The sequence below is a fragment of the Bufo gargarizans genome, chromosome 3 (assembly GCF_014858855.1).
Source record: "Bufo gargarizans isolate SCDJY-AF-19 chromosome 3, ASM1485885v1, whole genome shotgun sequence".
In the NCBI taxonomy this organism is placed as follows: Eukaryota; Metazoa; Chordata; class Amphibia; order Anura; family Bufonidae; genus Bufo; species Bufo gargarizans.
This window is the reverse complement of record NC_058082.1, coordinates 154,780,871-154,794,332: the sequence shown is the minus strand read 5'-3', so window position 1 is coordinate 154,794,332 and position 13,462 is coordinate 154,780,871. Positions and strand designations below refer to the sequence as shown.

Here is a 13,462-nt window from a genome sequence, read left to right as displayed (position 1 = left end):
CTTTATTTTCATGACTATGAAAATTGTAGATTCACACTGAAGGCATCAAAACTATGAATTAACACATGTGGAATTATATACATAACAAAAAGGTGTGAAACAACTGAAAATATGTCATATTCTAGGTTCTTCAAAGTAGCCACCTTTTGCTTTGATTGCTGCTTTGCACACTCTTGGCATTCTCTTGATGAGCTTCAAGAGGTAGTCACCTGAAATGGTCTTCCAACAGTCTTGAAGGAGTTCCCAGAGATGCTTAGCACTTGTTGGCCCTTTTGCCTTCACTCTGCGGCCCAGCTCACCCCAAACCATCTCGATTGGGTTCAGGTCCAGTGACTGTGGAGGCCAGGCCATCTGGCGCAGCACCCCATCACTCTCCTTCATGGTCAAATAGCCCTTACACAGCCTGGAGGTGTGTTTGGGGTCATTGTCCTGTTAAAAAATAAATGATGGTCCAACTAAACGCAAACCGGATGGAATAGCATGCCGCTGCAAGATGCTGTGGTAGCCATGCTGGTTCAGTATGCCTTCAATTTTGAATAAATCCCCAACAGTGTCACCAGCAAAGCACCCCCACACCATCACACCTCCTCCTCCTCCATGCCGGTGGGAACTAGGCATGTAGAGTCCATCCGTTCGCCTTTTCTGCGTCGCACAAAGACACGGTGGTTGGAACCAAAGATCTCAAATTTGGACTCATCAGACCAAAGCACAGATTTCCACTGGTCTAATGTCCATTCCTTGTGTTCTTTAGCCCAAACAAGTCTCTTCTGCGTGTTGCCTGTCCTTAGCAGTGGTTTCCTAGAAGATATTCTACCATGAAGGCCTGATTCACACAGTCTCCTCTTAACAGTTGTTCTAGAGATATGTCTGCTGCTAGAACTCTGTGTGGCATTGACCTGGTCTCTAATCTGAGCTGCTGTTAACCTGCGATTTCTGAGGCTGGTGGCTCGGATGAACTTATCCTGTGCAGCAGAGGTGACTCTTGGTCTTCCTTTCCTGGGGCGGTCCGCATGTGAGACAGTTTCTTTGTAGCGCTTGATGGTTTTTGTGACTGCACTTGGGGACACTTTCAAAGTTTTCCCAATTTTTCGGACTGACTGACCTTCATTTCTTAAAGTAATGATGGCCACTCGTTTTTCTTTTCTTAGCTGCTTTTTTCTTGCCATAATACAAATTCTAACAGTCTATTCAGTAGGACTATCAGCTGTGTATCCACCTGACTTCTCCACAACGCAACTAATGATCCCAACCCCATTTATAAGGCAAGAAATCCCACTTATTAAACCTGACAGGGCACACCTGTGAAGTGAAAACCATTTCAGGTGACTACCTCTTGAAGCTCATCAAGAGAATGCCAAGAGTGTGCAAAGCAGTAATCAAAGCAAAAGGTGGCTACTTTGAAGAACCTAGAATATGACATATTTTCAGTTGTTTCACACTTTTTTGTTATGTATATAATTCCACATGTGTTAATTCATAGTTTTGATGCCTTCAGTGTGAATCTACAATTTTCATAGTCATGAAAATAAAGAAAACTCTTGAATGAGAAGATGTGTCCAAACTTTTGGTCTGTACTGTATATATATATATATATATATATATATATATATATATATATATATATATATATATATATATATATATACACACACACACACACACACACACACAGCGCTCTCTCTGAGGAGAGGCGCCGGGATCATCAATGATATAACAGACATGAATGTACTTGCCATATAGGCAACCTACACACAAAGCAGGAGAGAAGTCAGCAGACAAGCAAGATGGCCGAATCTCAATACTGATGAGAAATGTGGAAAGAAGTCCACAGAAACCCTTTTAGTCCTGTTTCTGTAATTTTTACAGTAGAAATAATAGCACAAGAGACTTGTCTCCCAGCAAAAATAACAAACCTGACAAAAATGACAAACTGAGCACAACTATAGCTCAAAATGACCCAAACAAATGGAAATTAAAAAAGGAACCCCCACCCCCCCCCCCCCCCGACCCAAACAAATGGAAATTAAAAAAGGAACCCCCCCCCCCCCGTTTACAGTCCCTCTGAAGGAACGGAAAAATGGAAAAATCAGTGTAGATGTGAACTCAGCCGAAGACCTATTAAAACATAAGGAATAATGACATCACTGGAAAATCACACTAAACACATCTGCTCTTTTCATTACTAAAAGGACACTATAGAAAAGTTACTTTGTTTGCAAAGTGTTCACTATTCTCTTGGGACTTTGCCACTTTGTGTTTGCTCAGGAATTTCACTTGGCTTCTAAAACCCTTGAAAACATTCCTTAAACCGAGCCAAGTGACGTCTGAACTAATCCGACCATGTGCAGCAATTCAGTGAAGTATACTACCCCCTGCTGGCTTCCGGAGAAGAACGTCCTATGTATTTTGCGGTCCTCAAACTGTGGATTTGCAAAGCACAGATACCAGCCGTGTGTATTGCCGCAATTTCCGCCGGCCCCATTGTAAAAATGCCTATTCTTGTGTGCAAAACGGACTAGAAAAAGACATGTACTATCTTTCTGCAGGACAGACAGGCGGACAAGCACACTGCTTGCTGTCCATATATTCTGCGGCCACATTGAAATGAATGGGACCGCAAACAAATGCGGATCGCATGCAGGAAGAAATAACATCGGGTCATGTGCTAGAGGCCTTCCCGCCATTAGTTCCCACTGAAGAGATGAGACGGGGGTCACTTCCATTTTTCATTAGGGTAACTGCATATGTGCAGGAGAACCAGCGCAGTACCAGCAAAGAGTATGCGATTAGAGAAAACTCATCTACATTTTACTTTTTTTCTTCTGTGCTGAAACTGCCCTGCCTTGTGGATTTAACCCTTAACTGCAAAGGGTGAATTTGATACAATAACCACAAGTAACATCTGTGTTTTGGTTTGGAAACAAGAAAAAAAAAAAAAAGCATTAAATTAGTTTTTAAACCAGCCCCCATGTGCACGCAGCCTTAGTATTTCATCCGTTAACCCAAGCCGTTCATATAACACATTTTTATTCTTATTAATCATGGCTTGCAAGTACACTACAAATGGTACTTTATACAACAAAGCTTCGGCAACCTTTTTCACCACTGCGACCATTAATCCTCGTACAGACCAGCACAGGATGATGCACTGACGGCAAACTATTTCAGGGGCTGCCTTAAGGATGTGGTTACCCAACAACTGAGCATTTACTTCCTCCTGTGATTGCCCTGCGTATAGGTGCAGTCTCATCAGGCACGAGCGTTCATATCAACCTAAGGGCTCACACACGACCGTATGTATTTTGATGTCCGCAAAAAACGGATCAGGTCAGTGTGCTTTCCATATTTTGCGGAACGGAACAGCTAGCCCCTAATAGAACAGTCCTATCCTTGTCCGTAATGCGTAAATGGAATGCACACAGAGTAATTTCCTTTTTTTGCAGACTGGTTGAAAATAGTTCTGCATACTGTCGGCAAAAAAAAACAAAAAAAAAACTGAACGGACACTGAAAGAAAACACATTTGTGTGCGTGTTCCCTAAATAGCAGTCCTGATCTATGGCCAGTGTAAAAGTGAACCTGTCATCTGAGTTCTGTCCTATCCGAGAGCGGAAGATGATACAGTAAAAGACGCTGAGCTCCATTATATAATTAGGTTTATATGATCCAGAGCCAGATTTCTGCTCTGAAGTCACAGTGAGTCCAGATTACCCTGTCACATACAGCGATCCTCCATATGATGTGTATGGACAGGGTAATCACAACCCTTACTGCTGCCTATACGTCCACGTTGTAGGTCCGTATTATGGACGCCTACCTGTACGCTCATGTGGATCTAGTCATGGCAATGGATTTGTAAGCGAAACGTCTCTGGTTAAAGGGTTACAGCGAGACAAGTAACTGCGCAATCTCATCTGAACCGTGATATCGTGTTCAATGAACCTTCATGGAATGGTAAAGGCACAAGATTTCATAATGGCCACAAAGGCCTGACAATGACGAAGCGAGGCCAGAGCGCCACAATCCTCAATTACCACTCCGGGGAGGTGCAGTTCAGCTTGAGAAGCACAATTTATTATTTGGCGATGAATTACTCTATAATTGTTGCTTCATGTTGGTCCCGCTGCCTTGTGAACCCGTGAGAAGTAAGAGCGCTCGTGCTTTATCGAGCAAAGAAAGAAATGAGTCTTACAATCGATCATGTAGAAGAAATTGTAGGGAATGAAGCAGTAAAAGTAAAAAGCAAATAAAGACTTTCACAAATGCAATAAGTGGGCTGCGCAATATGAGGCGAGGCACCTCCGCAAACAAAACTACTGGTGGTTTATGACTTCTATGCATGGACTATGCACCAAGAGCTGCTCAAGTAAAGCACATAGGCGGTCACTGTAGTCTGCAAACAGTGCCCGTTGTCAGTGTCACACGGGACGTCAGGATCCTAATGGATCAAAACAGAGCAACACAGATGCTAATGGATGTCTGACTGAAGGGACGCCGGGTCATGACCCCCATCCGAATTCAGAACAATCCCACTAAAAGGGGTTTCCCAGGAATATGTATCGATGGGCTATTGTTGAGATAGGCCACGAGTGTGTGATTACTAGGTATCTAACATTCAGAACCAGGGACGGCTCCAGGTTCATGTGGGCCCTTTGGGCGATAAATCTCAGTAGGCCCCCTTGTGGCATTTGTCAGATATCACCACAGCATCTGAGTGTTAAACGGAAGCGCGGGCTTCCTGCTCAGCAGTGGAAAGGGACAGAGGACATTAATTAAAGACAGGGTGGATGAAAATCTGATTTTTATTTAAAATCGGATTTTTACCATCCAAAGGTTATTTCATTATGAAATAAAGATTATTTTTTTTAATTATGTAGAATAAGGCTGTATATGTTTAATTTTTTGTTACATTCCATTAATCCATTCAGCAGTTTTATTGCTGATGCTGTTGAAATTTGGAAGGAACTGAGTGAACACTTAAAAACAGAACTACACATGGACAGAATTAAATGACAAGCATTAAAAAAACGAATGGGACAAGCACTGTCTCCAGCTCATTTTTTGGCAAATATTGTCAATATCCAGTATCAGGGTCAAAACTTAAGTGCTGAGGAAGAGGAGTTAGCTATGACATGGGTATCCAGCAATCATCCATCTGTAATGCCATCTATAATGAACTTCAAAGCCAAGGGGGAACCATTCAAGAAATATACGGTATGTTTTGCTGAAGATATTTTAAAGAAAGTCACACCAGTGAACTGGTGGAAGTCACTTAAAATATATATTTTTTCTTTAGCCAAATTAGTTAACAAACATGGATGTTTAAGCAAATAACATGCTGTAATGTTATTGTTTCAGTTCAATAAATCCTATTTAAATTGTTATTAAGGTAATGATTATTTTTCTCCTTCCTAAGTACAACAGAAAAATTGCCCAAATAAGAATCTTTATGTAAAAAACTATGATTTAAATCAAGCCTTACTGACTAGTGATTTAAATCAAATCCACCCTGATTAAAGATGTTATTTTAAAGGTAATTACAGATCTTTTGACGATCATTGACAGACTAACTCAGGTAAACATGCCTAGTTCTAATAAACTAGCAAATAAAAAATAAACCTTAAGAGAACCTGTCACCGGGATTTTGTGTATAGCGCCGAGGACATGGGTTGCTAGATGGCCTCTAGCACATCCGCAATATCCAGTCCCCATAGCTCTGTGTGCTTTTATTGTGTAAAAAAAAAAAAAAAAAAAAAAAAAAAAAAATTTGATACATATACAAATTAACATAAAAGTCATATCTTAGGGCTCTTTCACACTTGCGTTCTTTTCTTCCGGCATAGAGTTCCGTCGTCGGGGAAGAATCCTGATCAGTTTTATCCTAATGCATTCTGAATGGAGAGAAATGCGTTCAGGATGCATCAGGATGTCTTCGGTTCTGGACCGGAACGTTTTTTGGCCGGAGAAAATACCGCAGCATGCTGCCCTTTTTGCTCCGGCCAAAAATCCTGAACACTTGCCGCAAGGCCGGATCCGGAATTAATGCCCATTGAAAGGCATTAATCCGGATCTGGCCTTAAGCTAAACATCATTTCGGCGCATTGCCGGATCCGACGTTTAGCTTTTTCTGAATGGTTACCATGGCTGCCGGGAGGCTAAAGTCCTGGCAGCCATTGTAAAGTGTAGCGGGGAGCGGGGGAGCAGCATACTTACCGTCCGTGCGGCTCCCGGGGCGCTCCAGAGTGACGTCAGGGCGCCCCACGCACATGGATGACGTGATCACATGGGGCATGGGGTCCATGCACATGGGGCGCTCTGACGTCATTCTGGGGCGCCCCGGGAGCCGCACGGACTGCAAGTATGCTGCTCCCCACTACTACTATGGCAACCAGGACTTTAATAGCGTCCTGGCTGCCATAGCAACACTGAACGCATTTTGAAGACGGATTCGTCCAGACTTACAATGTAAGTCAATGGGGACGGATCCGTTTGAATATGACACACTATGGCTCAATCTTCAAACGGATCAGTCCCCCATTGACTTTCAATGTAAAAGTCTGGACGGATCCGTTCAGGCTACTTTCACACTTAGAATTTTTTTTACAATATAATGCAGACGTTCTGAACGGAGCCACTGTCTGCATTATATGAGCGGATCCGTCTCAGACGGATCCGCTCTGAACGCTAGTGTAAAAAGTAGCCTTAGGCTACATTCACATGACTGTAAGCCTTCTGTGCCTGTAATGCAGACTGCAAACGGTGGTTGCACAATATACAGGAACTGGACATGTGAATTGTTGAATCTACAGTTTTCAATGGGGCCGCAAAGATGGAGACAATGTGTGCGGTCTGCCCATGTCCATTCCACGGCTATGCAAAAAAAAAAAAAAAAAAGAAAGCGCCTTATTTCATCACTAATTCTAGGAAGAGAAATTGGGGTCAGGGAAAAGTATTTAGAAGCTGAAACGGGTGTCTCTCTGGGCCCTAACGCACATGTGCAGTTTTTAAAACTTTTCTGTGTTAGGTAAGAACAAGAATCCTGTGTTCAGGAAAATTCCCATATATTTGCTCTATCAAGGCATGTGGACATCATGGATGGGGTGTAACCTGCTTGGGACAACCGCACCACATCAACCAGAGCAGAAAGCCTCCTACTTTAATGGATACCAGGTAATGTAGCAATGCAAGGCCCGAGACTGCAGAGACCACGAGGATGTATGAAATATACAGCCAGGCGTAAAGAGTAAACAGAGTTCAAGAATCGGAGCAGAAGCGCTGGGAACAGACGAGAATGACATTTTATAGCGTTTCTTCCTATTAATTTGTTTAACTTTTGGGCAACTCCTTTAAAGTATTTCCGATTAAAACTATTTATCCCCTATCCGCACCCACAGTATAGGAGATAGTATCCAACAGGCTGGAAACCCTGCTGATCCCTAGCATGGGGTCTGTGTGCCTCATCTTCATTCAAACAGGGGTACATGGGCAGCCACTCTTGGGCCCAGCAGTGGGACCCATGCCAATCACACAATTATCCCCTACCCTGTGGGGCTGACTTATTATAATGGCAGCCATAGATTTTTGGGTTGGAATATTAGCTTTATTTGTAAAAGTTACCTATAAATGAGCACACTGCAAAAACACTTCAAATGATACAGAACAACGATTTCCTTTTAAGACCTCTTTTACATGAATACGGATTAGGTCCGGATGCGTTCAGAGTGCGTTCAGTGGAACTCGCACCATTTTGCAAGTGAGTTCAGTCAGTTTTGTCTGCGATTGCGTTCAGTTTTTTTCCGTGCAGGTGCAATGCATTTTGATGTGTTTTTCACACGCGTGATAAAAAACTGAAGGTTCACAAACATCTCTTGACAACCATCCGTGAAAAACACATTTCATCCGCACTTGCTTGTGGATGCAATGCGTTTTTCACTAAAGCCCCATTCACTTCTATGGGGCCAGGGCTGCGTGAAAAAACGCAGAAAATAGAACATGCTGCGTTTTTCACGCAACGCACAATTGATGCGTGAAAAAATGAATGGGTCAGGATTCAGTGCGGGTGCTATGCGTTCACGTCACACATTGGACCTGCGCAGAAAAATCATCCGTGTGAAAGGGTCCTAATACTTTCCATTAGTTGTTACAGAGAACTCTCCCGAGGAGTCTTTAAGTTTATATTGGCCTTCCCCACGAACAATACTGAAGCAGATTTTCTTAGAGATCGTCTTGCGCTGTTCTTGTTATTCCACCTAGAAAGGTATGAATACATTAACAATGTGGCACTTCATGCCAAAGCAGCGTGGCCCTGCACAGTCCGGCACCATCAGCACTCAATTGTCAATTTATTCATACATTTCTGGGAGCAGTAACAGAGGAACGACAACACACAAAGCAAGGATGCCCCAGAATTTCAAATGCAAGTATTTATCCTCATATTTTTTCCGCAAAGCATGTAAAACATGAAGAATATGACCGTGCAAGGCTGTTCATCTCCTGATTGTGACCTGGTAAGTGTTATTCTGCATGTTGTGCGGTGCACGGTGTACACGAGCTCTGTGGGGGGGCGGCCTCAGATGCTGAATGCCATTCCGGAAAGTTTTTAAGCCTGAACGCAGTAAATCATTAACTTTAACTGTAAGGGAAATTATTTCAGACATTTCACCAAACTAAGGCTACATGCACACAACCGTGTGTTTTGCGGTCCGAAAAAAAAATAATCATAGGTTTTTGCGAATACACTGTAACAATGCCTAAAACGAACAAGAATAGGAGATTTTTTTTGGTGGGGTACAGAACGAACATACTGATGCGGACCGCACATGGTCCTGTCCGCATTTCTTGCGAACTCATTGAAATTAATGGGTCTGCATCCTATCCACAAAAAAAAAAAAAAAAAAAAAAAAGAAAGAAAAATGGAACAGACACGGAAAAAACAAAGTTCGTGTGCATGTAGCCCAAGGCCTCATGCACACAGCCGTTGTTTTGGTAGCTCGGATGCGGAACCATTTACTTCAATGGGGCCAGAAAAGATGCGGACAGCACTCCGTGTGCTGTCCGCATCCGTTGCTCCGTTCTGTGGGCCACAAAAAAATATAACCTGTCCTATTCTTGTCCGCGGACAAGAAACGGCAGTTATATTAATGGCTGTCCATGCCGTTCCACAAATTGCGGAACGCATACGGACCCCATCCGTGTTTTGGTATTTGCTAAAAATGCCTTATGTTCTCTAACTTAATCACTACTTTGCCAAGACTTTTAACCATGCGCATGTTTTTAAGAGGAATATGAGATCATGCATAATCAATAATATTGAAACAGTAATAGGTCATCAGTATCCTGCTCCTGTGTGCGCCAGGGCATTCTCACCGCTTACCCTAGGCCGTAAGGCAGTTACGACAGGTTAGTTGGTGCTGGTAAACAAGATGTCACAAGATCGAAGACAAGCAGAGATGGTATAGTCTCGCACAAACACAATTCAGATCATTTGTCAGTTGGGGCTTATGCACACGAGCATGCGGGCCCCGTGCCTGTATTGTGGACCACAATATATGGGCACTGGCCATTTGGACTCCACATCATGGACTGACTTGAATAGGTCCACAATCCCCACGCTATGGAACGGTGCGGAGGCACCGATCGGCAGCACTACATGTCCTATTTTTTGTGGTGCAGACCGTCTCTTGCGGATCGTGGACCCAATCAAGTCAATGGGTCAGCAAACAGCGTGCCCATGGACCGTGCTGGTGCCCTGTAGACCACGGGCACACATGCTCTTGTACATGAGCCCTCAGTTATGTTCTGGACTTCTAATTAGGATCAAGTCTGCAAAAACAAAGCCTTCATACAGCTCCATCCACAATATACTGAATAAACTTAATATATTATTTTTATTGCATGATGAGCAGCCAATGGCCAAAAAGCTGCTGATTTTTCTCCATCAAAAGCAACATAATCTTTAGTTGAAATACCTAGCGGATCCTTCAATGCAGGTTTTTTAAATATTTTCTCCTCCAATAAGTCACCAGGAATGACCAGTAGATAATCAGACACACAGCACCAGGGCTTAGGCCCAACCAATCTTTGCAACTGTATCACTCAACATAACAGGTCACATCCCATCACAATCAAGTAGTAAAATGTTCTATTAGTCCAGGACTCCAGCCAACGGAATTCCTGTTCACCTTGTCCTGGCCGGAAAGAGTCTACCCATTCTGGTCACACCGATATTAGAGCCGCCAACAGATATAAATTAGGCTACTTTCACACTGGCGTTTTGGCTTTCCGTTTGTGAGATCCGTTCAGGGCTCTCACAACGGATCAGTTTTGCCCTAATGCGTTCTGAATGGATAAGGATCTGCTCAGAATGCATCAGTTTGCCTCCGTTCTGTCTCCATTCCGCTCTGGAGACTGACACCAAAACGCTGCTTGCAGCGTTTTGCTGTCCGCTTGACGAAACTGAGCCAAACGTTTTCTCTGGCAAAATAGAAAACAGATCCGTCCCCTATTGACTTTCAATGGTGTTCAAGACGGATCCATTAAGACTATATAAGACATAATACAACCGGATCCATTCATGATGGATGCATGCGGTTGTGTTATTGTAACGGAAGCGTTTTTTGCAGATGCATGATGGACCAGCAAAAAATGCTAGTGTGAAAGTAGCCAGAGGGTCTTTATTATAGTAATTAAAGGAAATAACACAGGACACTAAATATCACACCATGTAAACCAAAGCACAGAGGTGATCACAGGAGAGAGCAACCACAGGGTTCCAGAAAGAGGAGCCGCCACCTCTCCAGTGAGAATAGGGACCCCCATACTAATGATAAATGGGACCCCCATGTACACATCAAAGAAATAAGGCTGCAGCAAAGTCTAGGAGAACTGCACCCCAAACCTTCTACATTGTAGAACCTAAATCTGCAATCTCTGGTTTCATACTTTATTATCGGCTTTCAATACATAAGAATAGCGGAACTTCTGGACAGTCTGCATTGGGTTGAATGTATTGCAGGTAACTGCATTCACCCACCTAAAAAGTAATAAAAAACAACCTACTGCCTAGAGCAGGTATTGGATTTAACCTTTAGCGCCATTACCAGAACCGCCTACATTCTTCGTGAGCAATAAAATTTCTATTTCTATCGGTCAAACAGACTGTAAATTTATTTATGCAAGACATGGCGGACTCCAGAAATGTAACAGAGCGCCCCAGAACAGCCCGACCGGGAGACTGCAGCATACTGACTGCACAGAAGAATACGAGGACGGTCTCCCCGGCAATCACGTATACTCCAGGGAGGCTGACCATACAAAAGGGTTTCCTCAAAATGGACAACCCCTTCACCTAACACCATATCAGAGCCGTTCATAGCCTAAACCAGGGACCAGCAACCTCCGGCTGCTGTGAAACTACAACTCCCAGCATGTAAACTTGCTGCATTGTTCTTGTAATTCCCACAGAAGTGAAAGGAGGACTCTGGGAGTTGTAGTGCCGGAGGTTGCTGATCCCTGGCCTAACTCTATAAATAAAGTATGGGGGTGTGCCATGTCATGTTTAAAGGGTTGTCAACTGGCCGAAGTGGTGACGTGCCTACACCACTGAGGTCAGCGCCATGGCCAACCACATTTCATAGATGGAGTAGTGTGGACAGGGACAGGGGAGGCAGAGTAGTGTGGACAGGGACAGGGGAGGTGGCCATGGGCAGCTGAAAATTGGGGTAAAGCAAGTATTATGCTATTAGCAATTTTACATCATTGTAAGCCATTTGTAAAAATGGGGCTGGGCAATCCCTTTAAGTATCTGCAGGGACTGAAGAGGCACTGGAGAAAGCAAGGGTATCCAGGCTCCTAATCCCAAAAGTGTGGCATTGTAATTTCTTCTACTTTTAGTTCCATGAAACTAGTCCTCAGGCCACCATGTGGATAGAAAGTCAAGAACAGCCTCACATTCTCATCTAATAAAAGGTCCTGTATTGAGAATAAAACACGAAAAACAAGCTTTCCCTCCGCACATGAAACTCCCTTATTAAGGCTGAATGCCTGCGGCCCCACCTTAGTATTTAACTGTAAATTGATTTTCCCTTCTCAGCCCCATCCCACAAGTCACTGTCTATAGACACATTCTTCAGTGGCCGGGTAAACCCGCCAGACACGTACACCGCACAGCTCCCTCTCCTTATTCAGTATAGGATCCGGGGGATTGTTTGCATTTCCAGCCTGCGCCTCCATTCCTGCCCCATGAAATATATATTGCTTCCAGCATGCCTCAGTCCCTGACACAGAGCAGCAGTGTGTAAGCACGCTATGCTGCGCAGTGGGATTCTCACTGGGTCTTACCTCAATCCATCTTTGCGCTTCAGAAAACGCTACCTCGCAGGAGACATCTGAATGTTCATTCCACTCCATGGCGATCTACGAAGAAATGGGGAAACGTCACATAACAGGCTTTATTTAGAACGACCAGATAACGAAGCCGAGAATCGCACAGATTATCACTAACAAGCGTTCATACTAAGGCCCCTTGCAGACGAGCGCGAGCAGATTAGGTCCGGATGCGTTGCGAATGTGTTCAGTGAAAAATGCGCGATTTCGCAAACAAGTTCATTCAGTTTTGTCTGCAATCGCGTTCAGTTTTTATCGCGCGGGTGCAATGCCATTTAATGCGTTTTGCACAAGCGTGATGTGATAAAAATAAACTGAAGTTATACAAACATCTCTTAGCAACCATCCGTGAAAAACACATCACATCCGCACTTGCAGCGCCATTCAATTCTATGGGGCCAGCGTTGCGTGAAAAACGCGGAATATAGAACATTCCGCGATTTTCAAGCAACGGCGACGAACAAGTGATGCGTGAAAACCAACGCTCATGTACACAATGAATGGTGCCGGATTCCGTGCATTGCGCGGAATACTCGCTCGTTTAAAAGGGCCCCAACACTAGTCACCTTTGATTGGGCAGTGTAAATGAACCGCAAATTCATTGGGAAATCTGATGGTTTGTGCGCACGTAAAAGTGACCGCTTACCAGCAGCAGATCGTGCCGTGAAAACACAATCTCCTGCCGGCAATCAACGAGTCCTTATGGGGAAGAGCCATGGCATTAGTGATCACTACTCCTATACTCTGGAGCTGCATGCAAATATGTAAACGCACAAGTCTCCTCCGCTAGCGACCCATGTAAAGGGACCTTAACATACGTCGGGCGTCAGTTCTTCACCATTTTCAATTCTATTTGCTGTCAATGAATGGAAAAAGTCAAATTTCTGACAGCAATCCTCTCATCCAAACTGCTGGATTCCAGGCTGATACCGAGTAGCCCTAGCAGAAAAATACGTCTATATAAAGTGGATGCCTTGCAGAAACTGGAGGCTGACCCTTTTGTAGCTGGCATGCCATAGATTGGCGGCCGCCGCCCCCCCCCCCCCCAAGTTTAGCCCAATGCTCTTTTTTATGAGGTA

The 13,462-nt window shown here is 43.9% G+C and overlaps 1 protein-coding gene across 12 annotated transcripts in view; it reads right to left on the bottom strand.

Moving 5' to 3' along the window:
• LMO7 (LIM domain 7) overlaps positions 1 to 13,462 on the bottom strand; it is a 136,668-nt gene that overhangs the window by 116,506 nt on the left and 6,700 nt on the right. For all 12 annotated transcript variants that reach the window (XM_044284889.1, XM_044284897.1, XM_044284893.1 and 9 more), the window contains one exon: positions 12,339 to 12,413. In XM_044284889.1, the coding sequence (XP_044140824.1) occupies positions 12,339 to 12,407 (69 nt within the window). In that variant the 5' untranslated portion in view covers positions 12,408 to 12,413. The remainder of the gene's footprint in view (positions 1 to 12,338; positions 12,414 to 13,462) is intronic.